Here is a 20,964-nt window from a genome sequence, read left to right on the forward strand (position 1 = left end):
ACCCCCACCCCCCCGCTTGTAAAGGTTATTTTCAAGGCTCATTCACCTTGTAGCATGTATCAGATGTCCATTCCTTCTGAATAATATTCCATCATAGGGTGACCGTCCTTATTTGCTTTTTGGTTGCTATGAAAAACACTGTAGCCCCAACTTGGGGAGGAAAAGGTTTATCACAGTCCAAATGGATGGAAGTGAGGGCAGGAGCTCAAGTAAGAACAGAGACAGGAACCAGAGAGTAAGGCTGCCTCTGGCCTGGCTGTCTTCTTATACTTATACCACCTGTCAAGGATGGTACCAAACACAGCGGGCTAGGCCCTCCCATATCAATCTAAGACTGATATGAGAATACCCCCACAGACATGCTTACCGGCCAGTCTAATAGAGGCAATTTCTCTTTTGAGTTTCCTTCTTGCCAAGTGAGTTGACTTTGTGTCAATTTGACAAAACTAACCAGCACGGAGACTAGCTATTTTCATACAGTCTTTGTGACAGAATTCCCAACATGCTAGCTGATAATCAATTAAAAAAGAAAAAGTTTTTGTTTAAGGTCTGCATCTCTGCTCCCCAATACCCACCCCACCCTCAGACTGGGTTTCTCTGTGTAGTCCTGGCTGTCCTATAGGACTCCCTCTGTAGACCAAGCTGGCCTCAAACTCAGAGATCTTCCTGCCTGAGTGCTGGGACTAAAGGCATGCGCCCCCACTACAGCTCCCTCCCTGTTGTGCTCAATTCTTTTTTTTTTTTTTTTTTTTTTGGTTTTTCGAGACAGGGTTTCTCTGAGTAGCCCTGGCTGTCCTGGAACTCACTGTAGACCAGGCTGGCCTCGAACTCAGAAATCCACCTGCCTCTGCTTCCCAAGTGCTGGGATTAAAGGCGTGTGCCACCACCGCCGGGCTTCAATTCTTGAAATTTATTATTATTGTGTGTACTCGAGGGCATAAGGAAGTCAGAGGATAACTGTGCTTAAAAAAAAAACCTAAAATCCAGGAGTCTGACTCTGCGGTTAAGAGCACTGACTGCTTTTCCGAAAGTCCTGAGTTCAAACCCCAGCAACCACATGGTGGCTCACAACCACGTAATAAGATCTGATGCCCTCTTCTGGTGTGTCTGAAGACAGCTACAGTGTACTTACATATAATAAATAAATAAATCTTAAAAAAAAAAATCTAAAATCCAAATAGGAACTAGAAGTATCACACACACTATACACCAACAAGCCACTGGAACAACTACCGATATCGGCAGTCCGGGAACCTGGGACCGAAGTTCAGGTACAAGCCCGCCCACCGGGACCCAGGAATGCTCACCCACATCCATCCATTCTGGAGGTAGCAGACGGCACTTCTGTCTCTGTTTCAGGTTAATGGCCAGCCACAGGGGCACGTCCACGGGTAAGCCGGGGTTGAAGGGCCCCAGGTCCCCCTGCAAGGACAACGTAGACCCCTGGTGGAAAGGAGCGGTGACCCGAGCATGACCGCGGGCCGCCGCCCCGTACCGCCCTGGCTCACCCCGATCAGGTAGATCTTGTCCAGACTGAAGTTCGGGATGATAGTCACCAGCTCCTTCTCGGCCAAAAACTCCACCTCGGCTGCATCCATGATGAAGAGTAGGCGTCCCAGGCTCGTCACCGCCCCTCCGCGACTCAATTCCCGCCACCGCACGGGGCCCGCCCCCGACCGGAAGACGGCCTGAGGCGGTCCTATAGAGACGTTGCTTTCTTCGTAGCCTCCAATTCACAGCTAGTATACGCCCGCTGATTGGTCAGTAGGTCAGAAGAGCCAGCACGCCGATCCTGCCCGGCACTAATAGTATGGCCCCTCCCTTCTATGGCCTACGGATGCCGTTTCCTGTATGTGGGTTCCACGCTTTCTGAATCTTAGTTCAGCTGTCACCGAAGTTACAGCTACTTCCCTGACAGCCACGCCCCCGTACGTCACTACCCTCTCCAGGCCCCGCCTCTGGCCCATCCCCTTTTCTTCATTGGTCTCCGGCTCTGCCTCCTCCCTCAACTCCACCTCTTGCCACGCCCACGGCCCCGCCCCTACCTTCTTTGGGTCCTACGACCCTGCCTCTTGCCCTTCCCTTCTTCCGTTCGGCCTCGCCTCTCCTGCGCCCGCCCCCTTTCCCTGTCCGCCTGCCGTAGGTGGTTTAGCGTCCCGCGGCAAGCTGAGTTCCTTGCCTGCTTCCACTCTGAGAGTAGAGGTTTCGGACCGTGTTTTCACCTGCGCCAAGCACAGATCCAGGAATAAATTGATTAATCTCAAACTCAGCTCCGGGTCCCCGGACATGGCTGGCCGGTCCACACAGATGCCATCCTGAGGGAAAGGTCTTATTTTACAGTCTTTGCCCTTTCTACAGACAGTTTAAAAAACAATGAAAATGCACCTTCCCTCTCTGCTCCATGCAGATCCTTCGAGACAGAGCCCAGAATAAGATCTTTGGCAAACCAAACGTCAGGTGAGACCACAGGGAGAAGTTTGCACAGTATTATCATTCTTTTATTATTTTTTAATTGCAATTGTGCAGATGGAACCCCAGTCCTCAAAAAATGATAAGCACACTCTCTTCCACTGAGCTATACCCTGGAACCTGATGCCCTCAAGCCTTCTGTACAGAGGACCTTAGTGAGCCAACAGCTCTTGAGTCCCTCCATTAATATGGCCCTGCAGGGAATTTTTGAACCAGGAGTCTGGTGAGGACAGCTGAACGCCCAGGGTAGCTCCCAGGGAGGAGTAGTTAATCTACAACTGGAAGGGCATGAGGGGCTGGATCCAAGTTAGAATCCCATACCATTAAGCTCTGAGGTGAGGTGTAATCTTAGTATTCCAGAGGTGGGGACAGCCTGGGTTATTCAGCATTTGCTATCTCAAAAATAAAGATACCCAAGAGTAGGAGTGTATTCTGTGATAGAGGCTTTACCCACCATGTGCACAGCCCTGCTATAGTGGTTTGAGAATGGCTCCCACAGACTCTCAGATTTGAATGCTTGGTCCCTAGTTGGTGGAACTGTGTGGGAAGGATTAGGAGGTGTGGCCTTGTTGGAGGGGGTGTGCCATTGGGGGTGGGCTTTGAGGTTTCAAAAGTCCATACCATTCCCAGTTTGTGCTCTCTTTGCTTTGTGCTACTGCTTCAGCACCATGCCTGCCTGCCTACCTGCTGCCATGCTCCCCTCTGTAATGGTCAAGGACTCTAACCAACCCTGTGGAACTGTCAACCCCAAATTAAAAGTCTCCCTTTCTAATTGGCTTTTTTCACAGAGTCTTATCATAGCAATAGAAAACTAAGACATCTGAGTTCTGTCTCACCAACACACACACACACACACACACACACACACACACACACACACAGAGGCAGAAAGGATGTGCAATCTGTATTTTCTGTAGCCAGGCAGAAATTTTGCTCCATCTCAGCTATGGCTCCTGACTGAGCTGTATCCTACTCCCAGCAGGGACCCTGGAAAGCTGTAATAAAGCTGTGCTCAAGCTCCACCCACCCCATGGCCTGGAAACCTGCCTGCTGCTTATCTGTGTTGGGAATTATCTTCTGCAAACCCTTTGTCCCGCCTTATGGGGTTACGAATCCACACAGATATTTTCAGACATGTCAAAGGTCGCTGGACGCTGAGTAGCAGCGACCTCGCGCCTCAGTTTCCCCATCTCCTTTTGAGGATGGGGGAAGAAGATTGAGACACATTCAGGGGAGAAGCCGTCAGCCACCTGGACCATGCCAAAACAGAAGCTGTCTCCCCTCCCGCTCCTACAGAGTATGTGTGCCAGCTTGTCTGGGTTTTGATTGACAGGGGAGTGTTTTCTTGACTGGCAAATATTTGTATTCCCGAGTTGGCTGTGCTTCACTTCCTGGTTTGAACAGTCTCTAAAAGAGCAAAGGCACTAGTGCAGAGAGAATGGTGCTAGGAGACAGACAGGAGGCTGGTAGGAGAACAGCTAGCTCCATGCCTCTTCCTTTAAGATGGGGACAGTGCTGCTGGGTGGCCATTGAGCTTCTGGGGACAAAAGATGAGAGTGCCTGCGTGCTGTGCATTAGACAGGAGCAGCGGCAGGATGCTTCAATGTGTCTCTCTATGACAATACGTTCTTAACACCCAAAAGCAGGTGTCACCAACTTCTGGCAGCAAATACACAGAGGGAGAAAGGGTGGCTAACCCACACCAAGGGTAATACCCAATCCGAAGCAGCTGCCCCAAATAGGATGCCTGCTGGGCACATGCTTCCCAACCTCTCAGCATACTGTAGGTGCCGCTGTGTCGTGTGTGTGTGTGTGTGTGTGTGTGTGTGTGTGTGTGTGTGTGTCGTGTGTGTGTGTATGTGTGTGTGTATCCATCCAGTCCAGTCTTCCCCAAGCTCCCCTACCCTCCTACCCCAAGTCAGACCCATTGTGTACCAAGCTTGGCTGGAGGGAGGGAAGCTTAGCCTGGTGTAGGTGGGTGCTATGCAGGATCTCAATGGGGGTATCAGAAGATACTTCATCTGCCTACTTGGGGACTATGGGGATGGAGGAGACTTTATAAGGTCAAACAAGGAGTGAAGCCTGGTAACTGTCAGGGTAATAAATTCCTGCCAGGGTTAGTGGTAAGGGGAGCCAGATTTATGGTGCCAGGTTGGGAAGAGGAGGTAGCCAACTCCTGCCGTCCTCATCTGAGGTGCCTGGGGTTGAAGCTTCGGAGACCCTTCCTCTGTAACCCTGGGCCATTACTACAATCCCACACGGAGGCTGAGGCAGGAAGATTGTGAGTTGAAAGCCTCTGGGATACATAGCAAGTCCCAGACCAACCTGTATCAAAAAGAAAACACAAGAAGCCTGCACAGTGGTGCCCTCATAATCGCATCACTGGGAAGGCAGAGGCAGGCATATCACTGAGTTCAGGGCCAGCCTCATCTACACAGAAAGTTCCAGGTCAGCCAGGATGTATCATGAGATCCTGCAAAGTCAATCAAAAAATTAAAAAAAAAAAAATCACTAAAACCAGGGGCTGGAGAAAGATGGCTCAGAGTTTAAGAGCACTTGATTTTGTAGGTAACCCTGGTTTGATTTCAAGAAACTGCTGCCCTCCTCTGATCTCCCTGGGAACCAGACATGCAAGTGGTTCACAGTTATACAACAGCAAAGTATCCATGAAAAACACAAAGTAATTATTTAAAACTAAAAATTAAAAAAAGCAAACCAACCAACCTCCATGTTCTAGGTAGAAAAGATAGCTCCATAAATAAAGCATTCACCATACAATCAAAAAGCAGGGGGCTGGAGAGATGGCTCAGTGGTTAAGAGCGCTGACTGCTCTTCCAGGGGTCCTGAGTTCAAGTCCCGGAAACCACGTGGTGGCTCACAACCATCTGTAATGGAATCTGATGCCTTTTTCTGGTGTGTCTGAAGACAGCTACAGTGTACTCATATAAATAAATAAATATAAATATAAAATTATTTATATAAAATATAAATATAATATAAATATAAAATTATTTATATGGGAACAGTGTACTCATAAATAAATAAATAAAAAATAAATATATATTAAAAAAAAACAAAGAAGGCAGGCATGGTAGCCAATACCTTTAACCCAAGTATTTGGGAGGCAAAGGCATGTGGGGGGGGCGCTCTATGAGGTCCAGGACAGCCAGAGCTACATAGTAATAAGACCCTGTCTCAAAATAACAACAAAAGACAAGTATGTTGTACACACTTGAAATCCCAGTTCTGGGAAGGAAGAAGGAAGGAGAGAGAGAGAGAGAGAGAAAGAGAAAGAGAGAGAGAGGTGGTGGGCAGGGTTGACCGGAGTGAGCAGAGGTCCTAAATTCAATTCCCAATAACCACATGAAGGCTCACAACCATCTGTACAGTGTACTCGTATACATTAAGTAAATAAATTAAATAAATAAAATCTTTATAAAGGAAGAAAGGAAGGAAGAAAGAAGAAGGAATGTTGGTTATGTTCTTCCAAAGGACCTGGGTTCCATTCCAGCAACCAATATGGTGATTGACTACCATCAGTAATTACAGTTCCAGGGAGCTGATACCCTCTTCTGGATTCCATGGGCACACATGTGGTGCACTGCCATATGTACAGGCAAAACACCCATGCTCAGAAGATAAAATCACAAAGCAGCAGCAGCCAGACTCAGAAGTCTGCAGCATGATTCTCTTCAACCATGCATCCACAAGAAGCAGGGCCCTAGCAATGGAAAGATTTGCAGCTGCCCAGAGGGAGGAAGGAGAGAGGGGAGACTGTTCACGGTACTCACTCTTCCTTGGAGGTTCTGGGTAAAGGTTACACAGCTCTGTATGTTTACTAAAGTCTCTGAATTGCACATGCTCAAAATCTAGTGGGTTTTGCTTTTTTTTTTCCTGTTTTTTGAGACAGGGTTTTCTGTAGACCAGGCTGGCCTTGAACTCAGAGATCCTCCTCCCTCTGCTTCTCAAGTCCTGGGAGTAAAGGTGTATGCCACCATGCCATCTGATTGGTCCCATGTTCCCTGAACACTAAGAAGCTCTGAAAGCCCCCCGGCCCCGCCCCCAGAGCCCAGGGGATGAACAGACAGGAAAGGCAAAGAGAGCAGAGACAGTGGGACCATGGGGGAGGAGGGATGGAGAAGATGGAGTCTAGAAGTTGGGAACTTTGTTCTAGTTTCATTTCATTTGTTTGTTTGTTTTGTTTGTTTGTTTTTTCGAGACAGGGTTTCTCTGTATAGCCCTGGCTGTCCTGGAACTCACTCTGTTAGACCAGGCTGGCCTCGAACTCAGAAATCCACCTGCCTCTTCCTCCAGAGTGCTGGGTTTAAAGGTGTGTGCCACCACTGCCCGGCTCTAGTTTCATTTCTGTTGTAAGGAAATAACAAAGGTAGCTTTGGGGAGACCAGTTTACTTTAGCCCACAGTTCCAGATTACAACTCCTCCTTGCTGCAGGGAAGTCAGGGCAGACATGTGGACAGCTAATCTCATCGCATCCGCTGACAAGAGCAGAGAGCAAAGCATGCAGTCTTATTAACATCCGGTCTGCCTTCTCCTCTTATATAGACCAAAGATGCGCCCCTAAGAATGGCTACACCTGCTTTGAATCTGCATCTACTCATCTGTCTCAATGGAGACAGTTCTCCATAGACCACCCTGATCTAGCCCACCTCTGACTGAGACCGCAGCATGGTGTCCAGATGGCAATTTGCACTAACAGCCTCCAGAGCTACTTAAGGTGGATCCTTAGGACCATTATTTACTGCTTTAGTGAGGGAAAAACCTGCCCACCTTAGGAGGCTATGATGCCTCACAAGGCCAAAGGTTAAAGGTAGAGGCATTGGTGTGATTTTGTACCTGGTTAGTAGATAGGACCTGGGGGAATCTGGCTCAGTGGTAGAGCACGTGGCTAGAATTCCCAGAGCCCCAGGTTCAATACCTGGTACTGCAAAACAGAAAAAGAAAAAAAGGCGGAGGGGCTGTTGGTGGGAGCCTAGAGAAATAATTTTGTTTTGTTTTGTGGGTCTTTTAAAGGTGTGTGTGTGTGTGTGTGTGTGTGTGTGTCCCTGTGGGTATAATGCCCAAGGAAGCCAGGAGATGGGGCTGAATCTCTGGGAATTGGAGTTAGCAGTGGTTGCCAGCTGCCTGATGTGGGTGCTCAGGGTAGAATCTGCAACGGCAGCAGATGCTCCTAACACTGACCTATCCTAACAGCCTTTGGTTTGTGTTTTTATATTCTGAGACCGCAGGCACACACACCACCACCAAACCCAGGTTGCTTTGTTTTTTTAACTAAAGAACAATAATTGGGAGCTAGAGAGATGGCTCAGTGATTAAGAACCCTGGCTGCTCTTTCAGAGGTCCTGAGTTCAATTCCCAACACCCACATGGCAGTACACAAGTGTAGACCCATGGGATCCCAGGGCCTCTTCTGATGTAGAAATATAGGTGCAGACAAAACACTGCTATACATAAAATACATAATGAATCTTTTTTATAGTTATTTGCTTAAAAAAATAGCTGTATAAGAGAGGTGGATGATAGTGGCTCACAACCACCTGTAATGAGATCTGACGCCCGCTGGAGCGAGCGGGGCCATCCTGTGTTCAATTCCCAGCAGCCACACACATGATGGCTCATGGCCATCTGTACAGCTACAGTGTACTCATACACATAAAATAAATTAAAAAAAAAAAAAAAGAGAGGTGGATGTGTGGATGTGGAGGGGTCAGGAGGGGTCATTCTTAACTACCTAGCCTGTTTGAAGATAGCCTCGGCTACACCAGACCCAGTCTCAAAAACAAACAGTTGTACATGATGTTACACATGTTTAATCCCAGTTCTCAAGATGCAGAGGTGAGAAGACTTCTGAATTTGAGGCCAGCCTGGTCTACAGAGCAAACTCCAGGACAGCCAGGTCTATACAGAGAAACCCTGTCTGGGAAAAAAAGAAAACAAACAAAACAAACAAACCACATATACCTGTGCTGGAGAGATGGTTCAGTGTGCTCACTGCTCTAGCAGAGGACCCAGGTTTGGTTCCTAGCACCCACATCAGAGAGCTCACAACTCTCTTTAACTATAGTCCCAGGGGATCCAATACCCTCTTCTGGCCATTGAGCATACTGCGCTCATGTGATAGGCATAGGTAAGCAGATAATGTAAGTAAAAATTTTAATATCTATTTAAAATATTCATTTTACATATTTTATTTACTCATTGAGTCTGATATGCTAGTTTGACATATATCCATATATAGTATATATATAATGTGTGTGTGTGTGTGTGTGTGTATATGTATTAGAATGATCAAGGAGGGCTAACTAACATGTCTACCTTTTCAAACTACAGGTCATTCCCTATGGTGAGGATATCTGACCTGCTCTCTGGATCAAGACCGAGCAGGTAGCCTCTCTTGAACAGGGCCTTGGGCTCAGAGCAGCCCCACACTCTAGCTGTCTTGAAGCATATGTGGATGGGTGTGGATTTGTTTTATTTGAAAGAGCCCTCACTGAGGAGCTCACTCAGGCCTTTAATGTAAAAATTCTCCCGCTCAGCCTTTCAGGTGCTCCATTACAGATGTGGATCGTGTGCCTAGCTCAGAGTAGACATTGCTATTAAGGTCTGTGATCACGACCCTGGACAGTGACTCTCAGAGGCAGCCTCTCATCTCTATCTGCACACTCTTTGTGCCCTCTGGCCACTGTATCCTACCCCTCCCCGCCCCCGGAGGATGGGGGGGAGGGCATTTGCCACAGGTAAATGAGACAATGTTGTAGTTGTCTCCTGGGTCAGGCTTCTTTCACTTAGCATACTATTCACAGTCTTATAGCAATTGACAGGTTTATTGCTTTGTTTGTTTGTCTAAAAAGAAAGAAAGAAAGAAAGAAAGAAAGAAAGAAAGAAAGAAAGAAAGAAAGAAAGAAAGAAAGAAAGAAAAAGAAAAAAAAGTAAAGAATTTGAGTGGGACTGTGGTTGCACACGCCTTTATTCCCAGAACTCTGGAGGCAGAGGCAAGTGGATTTCTGAGTTTGAGGCCAGCCTGGTCTACAGAGTGAGTTCCAGGATAGCCAGGGCTACAACATAGAAACCCTGTCCCGCAAACCAAACTAAAATAAACAAAAACAAAATAAAACCAAATAGACAAAACAACTAAAAATATATTTATTTTATATAGTTACGTGTAGGGTTTTCTGCACATGAGTAAAGGTGTCATGGAGCTTATAAGAGGCAGACAGATGTCCTGTGTCCTGGAGATGGAGAGCTACAAACAGTCCTGAATCTCTTCATATGGGTGCTGAGAACCAAACTTGGGTCCTCAGCAAAAAGAGAACAGGACACGCTCTCAGCTACTGGGCCAGCTCTCCAGCCCCTTTGCTGCTTCTCAAGGCTTCCTGGTACAGAGTCCCAACTTCATTCCTGAGCCACTGAGGGACACTGTACCTGACTTGGCAGCTGGGAACCAGGTGAACTGGGGTGGCACATCTCATTGATGCAGTTCCTTCTCTGTCCACTAGAGGACGAAGAAACCCAACGACCAGAACTTAGGAACCAGTCTTCAAGAATGGAGCTGGGTAAGGTAGTCCATACCTATTACCCCAGCACTCAGGAGGTTGAGACAGGAAGATTAATAGTTCAGGCTACACAGTAAGCCACTATCTTAAGAACAAAGGTATCAAGGAGAAGGGAAAAAGAGAGAAAGAAGAAGGAAAGGAGATTCTGGGTGAGGCAGTTGGGAGATGAGGGTCAGGTCCCAGGATGAGAGGAGACCCACCCAAGCCTCTGGGGACACATGCCACAGGGACACAGGGCTCAACAGAATGTACTCCTGGGGGAAAGCCAGACCAACATGAGAAGAACAGAACAGAAATTGGTATTGGACAATAATGCAAAGTATAAGATACCCCAGACCACAGTAGCATGAAGTATAAACAAAGAAATAAATAAGGTAGTCAAGACAATCATCATTCTGAATGGGACGCAGGACCCACCCTTCTGGGAGGCACCTCTGAACACCTGAGCGCCCATCCTGTCAATGTGGCTGTGCTTGGGGACTTCCCTCCAAAGAGTTCAGCACCAACGGGTTGAAAGCTGTCAGTCTGCAGTGTGACCCCTTAACATCCTGGGATGAGAGGGGCACTCTACCCCTCTGCCTCCCTCCCACATGGTCCACAACTTCCACAACTCCAATCTAATCTCAAGCGAAATGGACAGGTCCCAGCTGAGGCTTGCTGGATGTGGTAGCACGCGCCTGTGATTCCTGGCTCTGGGGGTGCAAGGCACGGGGATCAGAAGTGCAAAGGCATCCTCAGCTACAGAGCAAGTTCGAGGCCAGCCTGGAAGAGATGTTACCCTGTCTCAAAACAAACAGAACTTGGCACTGGTTATCCAGATGGCTTAGTGGGGTAAAGGGGCTATGTGAAAACCAGGCACCCAGAGTTCAATCCCCAGAACGCACCTACAGGTGAGAGGAGAGGACCAGTTGCACAAAGTAGCCCTTCATTCTCCACACTGAAGATGGCAGTCACTACCACCTCACATACCGAGAGAGTGAATAAAAATGTAAAAACCAAAAAGACTGTTTTGGGCCGGGCAGTGGTGGCTCATGCCTTTAATCCCAGCTCTTGGGAGGCAGAGGCAGGCGGATTTCTGAGTTTGAGGCCAGCCTGGTCTACAGAGTGAGTTCCAGGACAGCCAGGGCTACACAGAGAAACCCTGTCTAGAAAAACCAAAAAAAAAAAAAAAAAAAAGACTGTTTTGATTAAAACTTGAAACTAACCTTGGAAGCCCGAGAGCCATGGGAAGTTTGGGGATAAGGACCAACAGTCTCTATCTATATTTAATAAATTTTATTTACTTTATAACTTATTTTGTTGTTGGTGGTGGTTTTTTGTCCTGAAAATGTTAGCATTTTCAAGCCACCAGGACACAGGCACCTCCAACACCATTACTCTTCTATTCAGCTCTTCTGCTAAAGAATTTGACCTTGAGGATGACAGAGAGAGAAGGGGACTTTCCCTTCCCCAGAACTTTGAGGTAGCCACCTAGCACAACAACAAGGATGGGAGCAGCTTCAGTCTTGTTTTTTTTTTCTTGTTTTTTTGTTGTTGTTGTTGTTGTTGTTGGTGGTGGTGGTGGTGGTGGTGGTTTGGTTTGGTTTGGTTTGGGTTTTTATTGTTTTTTTTTTCCAGCATTGACTCGTGTCTGCTCGTTGTCCCGTGTCCACAATTTGACAGTTGGGCAGAAGCTCTGGTTCCTTTTCAAGTGGTAATGCCTCACACCAATCTTCTCAAAGTCACCTGGATGGTATTTGTCAACATTGTTCCTGTGGGTGATGCATGCCTCTGGCATTCCCTCGGCCTCATGGACGGCTGGGGTTCATGTGGCCCTGGAGTTTCCAGGTCTTCCTTAGTCTGGATGGCCCAAAGGCAGCAGAAAAGAAAGAATTTTTTTTTTTCTATAATCAAGGCTAGCCTGCAGCTCGTCATATAACCCAGGCCTGCCTCAAACTTGACGCTTCTGACTCCCAAGTACAGAGACTAGAGGCACGAAGGGCCATGCCCGGCTGCTGTCTGCACTGCTGTAGGAGTTTGAGATGGATGGAGTCAGGGGGGTGACGTATTGCATGAGCAGTGGGTACCAGAGGGCAAATGAGCGACCACAAAGGCCTAGCCTTTGGGAGCCGTGGGTACCTGGAGCCCTATGCCACGGCTGGTAGAACCGGAACACAGAGCAAGTGAGCCTCCAGATCTCACCAGGTGGCCACAGGTATTTCCCATCCACCTGTGGCTGGTGCAGCCTGGCAGCGGGCCCCGCCCCTCCCCGAGTGCGGCTTGTTCTTGCCTGCAGCTGGCCCGCCTCCTGGTTTTGGCGGGGGAGCAATCGAGACAGCCCCACCGTGCACATTCTGGCTGGGCCAGGCGCGCTCACACGGCTCCGACATGGTGTGAATACACTCTTGTGTCTCTTTGCCATCTGCTGCTGTCATTAAAAAATTACATTTCCATCTGTTTTCACACTCCCCCGCCCCATCTCTCTTCCTGCAGGAAAAGACATGAATCCCAAACGTTGAGATCAGACCGGTCCTTATCTCCTGGAGCCTGAAAACTGTCCCTGGACACACACAGGAACTGGCCCAGTGGCCTCCAAGCAGCAGAACCTGTCTGTATATCTGTTTCTTCTTTAGTAGCCCTTGGCCATGATCTCCGCTCACCCCAGTGCTGACAGGAGCTATTCACGATGCTTCTCTAAACTCTCTATTTTTAAGCTGGGCATGATGGTGCACACCTTTAATCTCAGCACTCAGAATGCAGAGGCAGGTGGATCTCTGTGAATCTGAGTCTAGCCTGGTCTACGTAGAGAGTTGCTGGGCAGGCAGGGCTGCATAGAGAGACCCTATATAGAAACAACAAAAATAAAAAGTGTTTTTTTGTTTGTTTGTTTGTTTGTTTTGTTTTGTTTTTCGAGACAGGGTTTCTCTGTAGCCCTGGCTGTCCTGGAACTCACTCTGTAGACCAGGCTGGCCTCGAACTCAGAAATCCGCCTGTCTCTGCCTCCCAAGTGCTGGGATTAAAGGCATGCGCCACCACCGCCCAGCTGTAAAAAGTGTTTTAGGTATATATGTGGGTTTGCTTACATCTATGTCCTGGTGCACTTAGAGGCTGGAGGGGGCCATCAGACACCCTGGAGCTGCAGTTACAGACGGTCATGAGCCGCCAGGTAGGTGCTGAGAATCGAACTGTCTGTAAGAAGTGCTCTTAACCTCTGAGCACATCTCCAGCCTTGGCCTTTTGATGGTTGAGACTCTTGTCCTTCCTCAGTCTCTTAGAGCACTAAGATTTCAGACCTAATCCCAGGCCCCAAAAGCTGGACTCATTCTGCTTTGTTTTGTTTATTTGTGATAGCATCGCCCAGTAGCCCAGGCTGGTCTCGAACCCACTCAGATACATACATAGTGAGACCCTGTCCCCAAAAAGGGTGTGAGATGAGCTGGGGACAGGAAAGCTGGCTCAGTAGTTACAAGCATTGGCTGCTCTTTGCAGAGGATTCAAGCTCAGTCCCATAATGGTGGCCCACAGCCAGCTGCAACTCCAGTCTCAGGAGATCTGGTGTCCTCTTCTGGCGTCTGCTGGAATTGCATGTACACAGTGCACAAACATATGGGCAAAACATCCATATGAATTAAATAGTTGATAAAGTTTAGAAATGAAGGGGAAAAGGACAAAAAGGAAAGAAAAATAGGGTGTGGTGGTTTACTCCTTCAATCTCAGCACTTGGGAAACTGAGGCAGGAGTATCTCTACTCCTGAGTTTGAAGCCAGCCTAGAGAGTTCCAGGACAGCCAGGGCTACATAGACCTTGTCTCAAAAACGAACAAGCCTTATTTTAAACCACTGCCAAGGAGATACTCATCCTACATTGATACCATCTTCAACTTTCTGCTGAATTTTAAATTACTATTATTACGTGTGTGTGTGCATATGTGGAGGGCTGAGGACAACTTTGTGGAGTCACTTCTCTCCCTCTTTTACATGGATTCCAGGGATTGAAATGGGGTTGCTAGGCTTTGTGGCAAGCGCTTCTACCCACTGAGCCCTCTCACCAGCCCCTGCATCTTCAACTTATAATAGATTCAAGGCTAACTTCAAAGCTCTCAAGAGGATCTGAGTATGGTGCCTGGTCTACAGAGCAAGTTCCAGGACAGCAAGGACTATACAGAGAAACCCTGTTTTAGAAAGAGATGCAGAGCCAGGCGGTGGTGGCACACACCTTTAATCCCAGCACTTGGGAGGCAGAGGCAAGTGGATTTCTGAGTTCAAGGCCAGCCTGGTCTACAGAGTGAGTTCCAGGATAGCCAAGGCTACACAGAGAAACCCTGTTTCGAAAAACCAAAAAAAAAAAAAAAAAAAAAAAAAAAAAAAAAAAAGGGATGCAGAGAGAGAGAGATGAGACAGACAGAGACACACATGGAGAGACAGAGAGAGACAGAGAAAGAGTCAGAGAGAGAAAGAGAGAGAGAAAGAGAGAGAGAAAGAGAGAGAGAGAGAGAGAGAGAGAGAGAGAGAGCTGTGCTTAGTGGAGACAGCATGGGCCAGGCCCTGACTTCCATCCTGTCTTAGTGAGGGTTCCTATTGCCATAAAGAGACACCATGACCACAGCAACTCTTAAAAAGGAAAATATTTAACTGGTTCAGAGGTTTAGGCCATTGTTATCATGGCAGCACACATGGTACTGGAGAGGAACTGAGATTTCTACATCTGTGTCTACAGGCAGCAGGAAAAGAGAGAGACACTGGGCCTGACTTGAGCACCTGAAACCTCAAAGCCCACCTCCAGTGACACACTTCCTCCAACAGGGCCACACCTCCTAATAGTACTGTTCCCCATGAACCTATGGAGACCATTTTCATTCAAATCACCACACATCCCCAACAAGTGAAAGAACCATTGCCCAGTCCCAGATGCTGCCCCCGGGCCTCCCAGATCAGGTTCAGGTTCTGCTCTGGGCTAGCTTCTGTGGGGCTCACACTACAGATGAGGCAAGCTGACCCTCCTTGGAACTACAGCTGCTTACATGGCTGAAGCAGCCACAGGTAGGGGAGTAACACAGAAACCCCATCCAGGTGTTGGACTCTGAGGAAGTCTCAACCACCTGCTTGGGTGGGATAAGAGGCATGTGAGTTCCTGCCCTTTGGAGGTCTGCGGCTGAGCCCCCACTCACCATCCCACTGCAGTTTCAAAAGGTCCACAGGTCTTGTGAATGGTTACTACCCAAGCCAGTCCAGGCTCTGAGAGGCTGGCAGCTTGATCGTACGACTTCTACTTACTGGCTGTTCATTCTGGGACTCCTCGTATGTACCCTTAACCACACTCTGCTGGTGGAGAAACAGTCAGTGGGAGTGACTTTCCTATGTTACACAGGATGTCCTGGCTCTCACGACTCCTTGGGCAGAAGCTTGCACAAGGCAGTTCTATCCTTATGCTTCGGAAGGTAAGAGCCCTGGGCACCAGCAATGTGCAGTAGAAGAGACCCAGCTCATATTCAAAGGCAGGGCCTTTGTCCTCTCTCAGTGGGTACTACCAGGGTAACAGCTTCCAAAATTCTGTCTTCTCTAGACACATTACGCAGTGAGGAGGCCTCAGGCTGCAAAAGCCTAAGATATACATTTGAAGTGGATTCCCAGGCCCAGGATCTCCCTGTAAGAGCTCCAGGCAGCTTGCCCTGCCCAGTCCTCCCACCCACTCCCCTGTTCACAGTCTCAGGCCTGTTGCCATAGCACTAAGAGACTGGATGAAGAGAGCTGTGAACCAGGGCTAATGGTTGAGCAGGCTAGAGGCCTCAGAGCACAGCAGGCAAGATGGGAGAGCCTCAGCCTGTGGAGTCAGCCCCAGCCCTGAGCTCCAAGGTGCCTTGCATTGAAGAGGGAGCAGAAAGAAAAGTATCAGGCCTGGCTCCCTGGGGATGAAGGATGCTTCAGGGATTGCCTTGGCCAGTTCACAGGAAAAAGGTCAGGGGAGATTAGATGGGCCAAGCATAGCCCTTGGCTCAAATACTGGCCAATTTCTTGGTTTATTCTTCTCCCCTTGGGTGGTAAACCATGAATTTGAACCCATCATCTTATGAGGGCTAGGTAAATCATCTACCACTGAGTTATACCCCAGCCCTTTTTAATCTATTTACTTTGTGGCACTGGGAATTGAACCCTGGGCCTGATACATCTTAGGGAAACACTCCAACACTGAGCTAGTTCACCAGCCTCTGTGTGTATGAATGTGTGCATATGTGCATGTATTTGTATATATGTGTGTGTATGCGTGTTTGTATATTTATTCATACTGTGTATATATATGTGTGTATATATGTGTATATGTGTGTGTGTATTCGTGCATGTGTATATATGTATGTGTATGAGTGTATGTATCTGTATCCATACATATATACAAGTGTAAGATAATATATACATGTATGGATATATGTGAATTTATATGTGCATATGTGTATATATTTTTGTATACATGTGTACATGCATATGTGCCTATATGCACAGGTACTGACAAGGGTGTTCATGTTGTCTCATTCATGGGAGCAGGTTATAAAGAGGCTGAGCTAATGTGGCTCATGGTTGAAGTACCTGGCCTTCCTGCAATGTCACCCCATGAGAGTGGAGACACCCTGTGGGACAGAGCAGGGCAGTGGTGAAGCCCTTCCTTCCAGTGGCATCCAGGGCAGTGGTCCACACCCTTCGCAGTGCTATGACCCTTTAACACAGTCGCTCGTGCTGTGCCGACTCCCAACCACACGGTTATTCTCCCAGCTACCTCATAACTGAAAATCCGCCACTGTTATGAATTGTATTGTAAACATCTGTGTTTCCTGGTGGCCTCAGGCAACTCTGAAAGGGCCATTTGACTCCAAAGGGGTTGCGACCCACAGGTTGAGAAACACTGACCTATAGGCTCCACCCTCAAGACCCTGTTTAATTCCATCACCCACAAAGCCTCTGGTCTAACTCCCATGCTTCTTAGCTGCCAGATTAAATATCCAACACAGGGGCCCATCACAGGTTCAATGTAAGGTCCTGACGCAGGAGAACTGGTTCAAGGACACTCTGCTCTACCAAGTGATACCCCATCTCAAAAGCAAACCTTTCACATTTGAACTTGTAGGGGGCACATGAGAGCCTTATGTTGATCTTGACTAGGTTAAAAACCATGGAGGGGCCAGGCAGTGGTGGTGCACGCCTTTAATCCCAGAACTTGGAAGGCAGAGGCAGGCAGATTTCAGAGTTCAAGGCCAGCCTGGTCTACAGAGTGAGTTCCAGGACAGCCAGGGCTACACAGAGAAACCCTGTCTCAAAACCCCACCCCCTCCAAAAAAAAAAAAAACATGGAGGGGACCAACAAGATGGGACCTGCAAGATGGCTCAGTATCGGGGATGGAGACCCAGCTCAGTGGCTAAGAGCACTGATTGCTCTTCCTGAGAACCTGAGTTCAGTTCCCAGCAGCCACATGGTGACTCACAACCATCTGTAACTCTAGTTCCAAGGGATTTGATGCCCTCTTCTGGCCTCCTTGGGCACCCAGCATGCACATGAGCACACAGCCATAGGTGCTGGCAAAACATTAATCATTAATATGTATACAATTTAAAAATAATATTAATAAATCTCAATTAAAAAAACAGGTATGGTAGCATACACTTTTTTTAAGCAATTTTATTTATTTATTTATTTATTTATTTATTTATTTATTTATTTATTTAATGTATGACTACACTGTTGCTGTTTTCAGACAGACACCCCAGAAGAGGGCATCAGATCTCATTATGGATGGTTGTGAGCCACCATGTGGTTGCTGGGATTTGAACTCGGGACCTTTGGAAGAGCAGTTGGTGCTCTTAACCACTGAACCATCTCTCCAGCCCCCAAGTAGCATATACTTTTAATCCCGGGATTTAGGAGCTAAAGACAGATGAATCTCTGAGCCAAAGGAAGGCCCAGCCTAGCCAAGGTAGCCAGTGCTGTACAGAAAAATCCTGTCTCAAAATACAAAAACAGCTGGGCAGTGGTGGCGCACGCCTTTAATCCCAGCACTTGGAAGGCAGAGGCAGGCAGATTTCTGAGTTTGAGGCCAGCCTGGTCTACAGAGTGAGTGCCAGGACAGCCAGGACTACACAGAGAAACCCTGTCTTGAGCTGTGGGGTGGGGGAGGGAGAACCCCCCCCCCAAACCAAAAACAACAAAAAACAAAATTGAAAAAGAAAAGGCGACAGCTCAGTATATAAGGGTCACCCAGGCTGCCCAGGACTTTTGATCCTCAGATGCACACGGTGGAAGAGAGACCAGAGCTCAGACCCAAATTGTCTCTGAGCTCTTCAGGGGCACTATGGTCTAATACTTACACCCTACCCCAAATAAACACATATAATAATGGGTACCTGTTTGTAGGGGGTGTTTCCAAAGAGGATGGTGTGGGCAGAGGAGGTAGAGAACCATCCTTAATGTGGGCTCCCCCCCTCCAAAGGGCAACCCAGACCTGAAGGAGTCAGGACAAAGCCCGTGCCTGCCTTCACTCTGCTCATCCCTCACTAACATTGGACCCCAGTTTCTTTGTTCTAGGAAACTCCCATGTCTTTAGTCCGAGAAGGAGTGCTAAGGAATCCCGGTTCTCAGTCCCTGCATTGCGCAGGCAGCCTGAACTCTGTAAGCAAATCTAACAACCCCTTTCCAGAATACATACAAACACGTTCACAGGCTCCTCTCAGAGGCCTGCCTCGCACAGAGCATGACCACACTTCTCCCCACTCCACGTGCTCTCCCACTGCCTTTCCTATGGTTCCAGTGAGAAGCCAGGGTTGTAGTTCCCTCCCCTCAGGTTGCAAATACTCGTGTCACTGCTAAAGTAACACCAGGTGACTGCAGAGACAAAGTCCTCGAAGTCATGCAGAGCGCGCTCATCTGAAACAAGCCCAAGCTTCTGTGGAGAGAAACCGAGAGCCAGGGACTACGCCACCAGCCTTGTGATGGGGAGATGGGCCACCGGAGTGGGACTCTTTGGATGTGACATGTCTCAGCTGTGGTCTCAGGAAATGGGGATGAGCTGTCCCTTCGAGCTCTGCCCAGACTGCAGACCTGTGACCGCAGCTGACGGTTGGTTTTGTCACAAGATGCATTGTTCCATAGCAGCATCCACAGGAGGCACCCAGGAAGGGGAAAGCTGGCCGTGGGTCTAGGGTGGAATGACGGGAGAGAGATGCTGATTTCTCTTTGCAGCCAGCAGGAAGCCTGTAGGGGTTGCTAAGCAGGGCAGAGGTGGATTGGAGAGTACTGTGGGAATGGGATGAAGGGCATGGGGTGCAGGGGAGGAGAGACCCATCATGGCAGGCTGAGCTGTACCCTGATGACACGGGGCAAGGCAGGCTGAGAAAGGACATTAACACAAATCAATGCACAGAGGTATACATGAGAGGGGCGCCACGCTGGAGGGTTTGAGCTAAGGCAGGAAGGGGACAGGTGAGCACATAGGAGGGAGACACCATGGGGGCTGCCTTCCCTGCTTGGGGCTGCATGTGTGCAGCACAGTTTGGCTCTGGCCATTCACCCCTCCAAGTCTACAGGTACTTGCTAAATGTATCAATAACCTTTCTGGATTGCATATCTGATACTTTGTTAAAAGACAATGTTATAGTCATCATGTATTAAGTCAGACTGTTATCTAGATTTCCAAAATTAGTAAATAAACTTAAACATTTATATATATATATAAACTTTACTTCATTTATTTATTTAGAGACAGAGTCTTACTGTGTATCCTTAGCTGGCCTGGAACTTGCTATGTAGACCAAGCTGGCCTCTGCCACACTCCCCCAAGTGTCAGGATTAAAGTCGTGTGTCTCTATACAGAGCTCATTTACTTCTTCTGGGCAAATTTGTGTGTGTGTGTATGTGTGTGTGTGTGAGTGTGTGTGCTTGTATGTGTGTCCAAGTGTTTGCCTGTGTGTTTGCATGTATATGAAGTGTATTTCTGTGTTTGCAAGTATATGTGTATGCATGTGTGTGGTGGATTTGCATGTGTGTTTACATGTGTGTGCATTTACATGTGTGTGGTGTGTGTGTGGTGTGTGTGTGTGTGTGTGTGCACATGTGGGTGTGAGTATGCGCTGGTGTCAGTTTTTTCCTTCTACTATGTGGACCCTGGAAATCTAACTCATGTCACCTAGGTGCAAGGCCAGTGTCTTTACCAGCTGACTATCTCACTGGTTCAAGCAATTTTAACTCAGGCCATTTGTGGGAGCTTAAATATTCAGCATGGGTGTGTGTGTGGGGGGGGGTCACAGTCTGTGTGTGTGTGTGTGTGTGTGTGTGGCCACAGTCACTACACTGTGTACCTGTGACTAGATACCTATGGGAAGTTTCACTCGGTTTGAGTTACTTACACAAACACACAAGGCCTAGGAAGCCCCACCCCTTCACTTGCACGTACTAGCCACACACCCCTCTCCAAACTAACAACCTTGGACCCCACCAGCACCAGGCTACACCCACACCCTTCTCTGAACAGTGGGTCAAGTTTCCCTCCTAGGGATGACCACCAAATTTGGACACTTCCTATTCAGACACATTCCCAATATATCTTGGCCTGAGGGTAAGAGGGCCAGTCTAGCCTGAACCAGTTTGGGGTCCATGGGCAAGAAAACAAAACTATATCCTCAAGTGAACTTTTAGAGAGAATCTCTGCTTGCCATTTTATGCATAATTTCATTCATTGCATGATTAAAATCAGATGTATTGGGCAGGAGAGATGGCTCAGCAGTTAAGAGCACTGACTACTCTTCTGAAGGTCCTGAGTTCAAATCCCAGTAACCACATGGTGGCTCACAACCATCTTTAATGAGATCTGATGCTCTCTTCTGGTGTGTCTGAAGAGACCTACACTGTACTTACATATAATAAATAAATAAATATTTGGGCTGGAGCGAGCGGGGCCAGAGTGAGAAGA

General features: G+C 47.9%; 1 protein-coding gene across 1 annotated transcript in view; it reads right to left on the reverse strand.

The window, feature by feature from the left end:
* Positions 1-1,734, reverse strand: part of Gins2 (GINS complex subunit 2) — an 8,690-nt gene extending 6,956 nt beyond the window's left edge. The window contains exons 1-2 of the mRNA XM_031341590.1: positions 1,509-1,734; positions 1,308-1,422 (exon numbers count right to left, since the gene is read on the reverse strand). Of these exons, the coding sequence (XP_031197450.1) occupies positions 1,308-1,422; positions 1,509-1,598 (205 nt within the window). The 5' untranslated portion in view covers positions 1,599-1,734. The remainder of the gene's footprint in view (positions 1-1,307; positions 1,423-1,508) is intronic.
* Between the last annotated feature and the right edge of the window lie 19,230 nt (positions 1,735-20,964).

This window comes from Mastomys coucha, unplaced genomic scaffold (assembly GCF_008632895.1).
Source record: "Mastomys coucha isolate ucsf_1 unplaced genomic scaffold, UCSF_Mcou_1 pScaffold22, whole genome shotgun sequence".
In the NCBI taxonomy this organism is placed as follows: domain Eukaryota; kingdom Metazoa; phylum Chordata; class Mammalia; order Rodentia; family Muridae; genus Mastomys; species Mastomys coucha.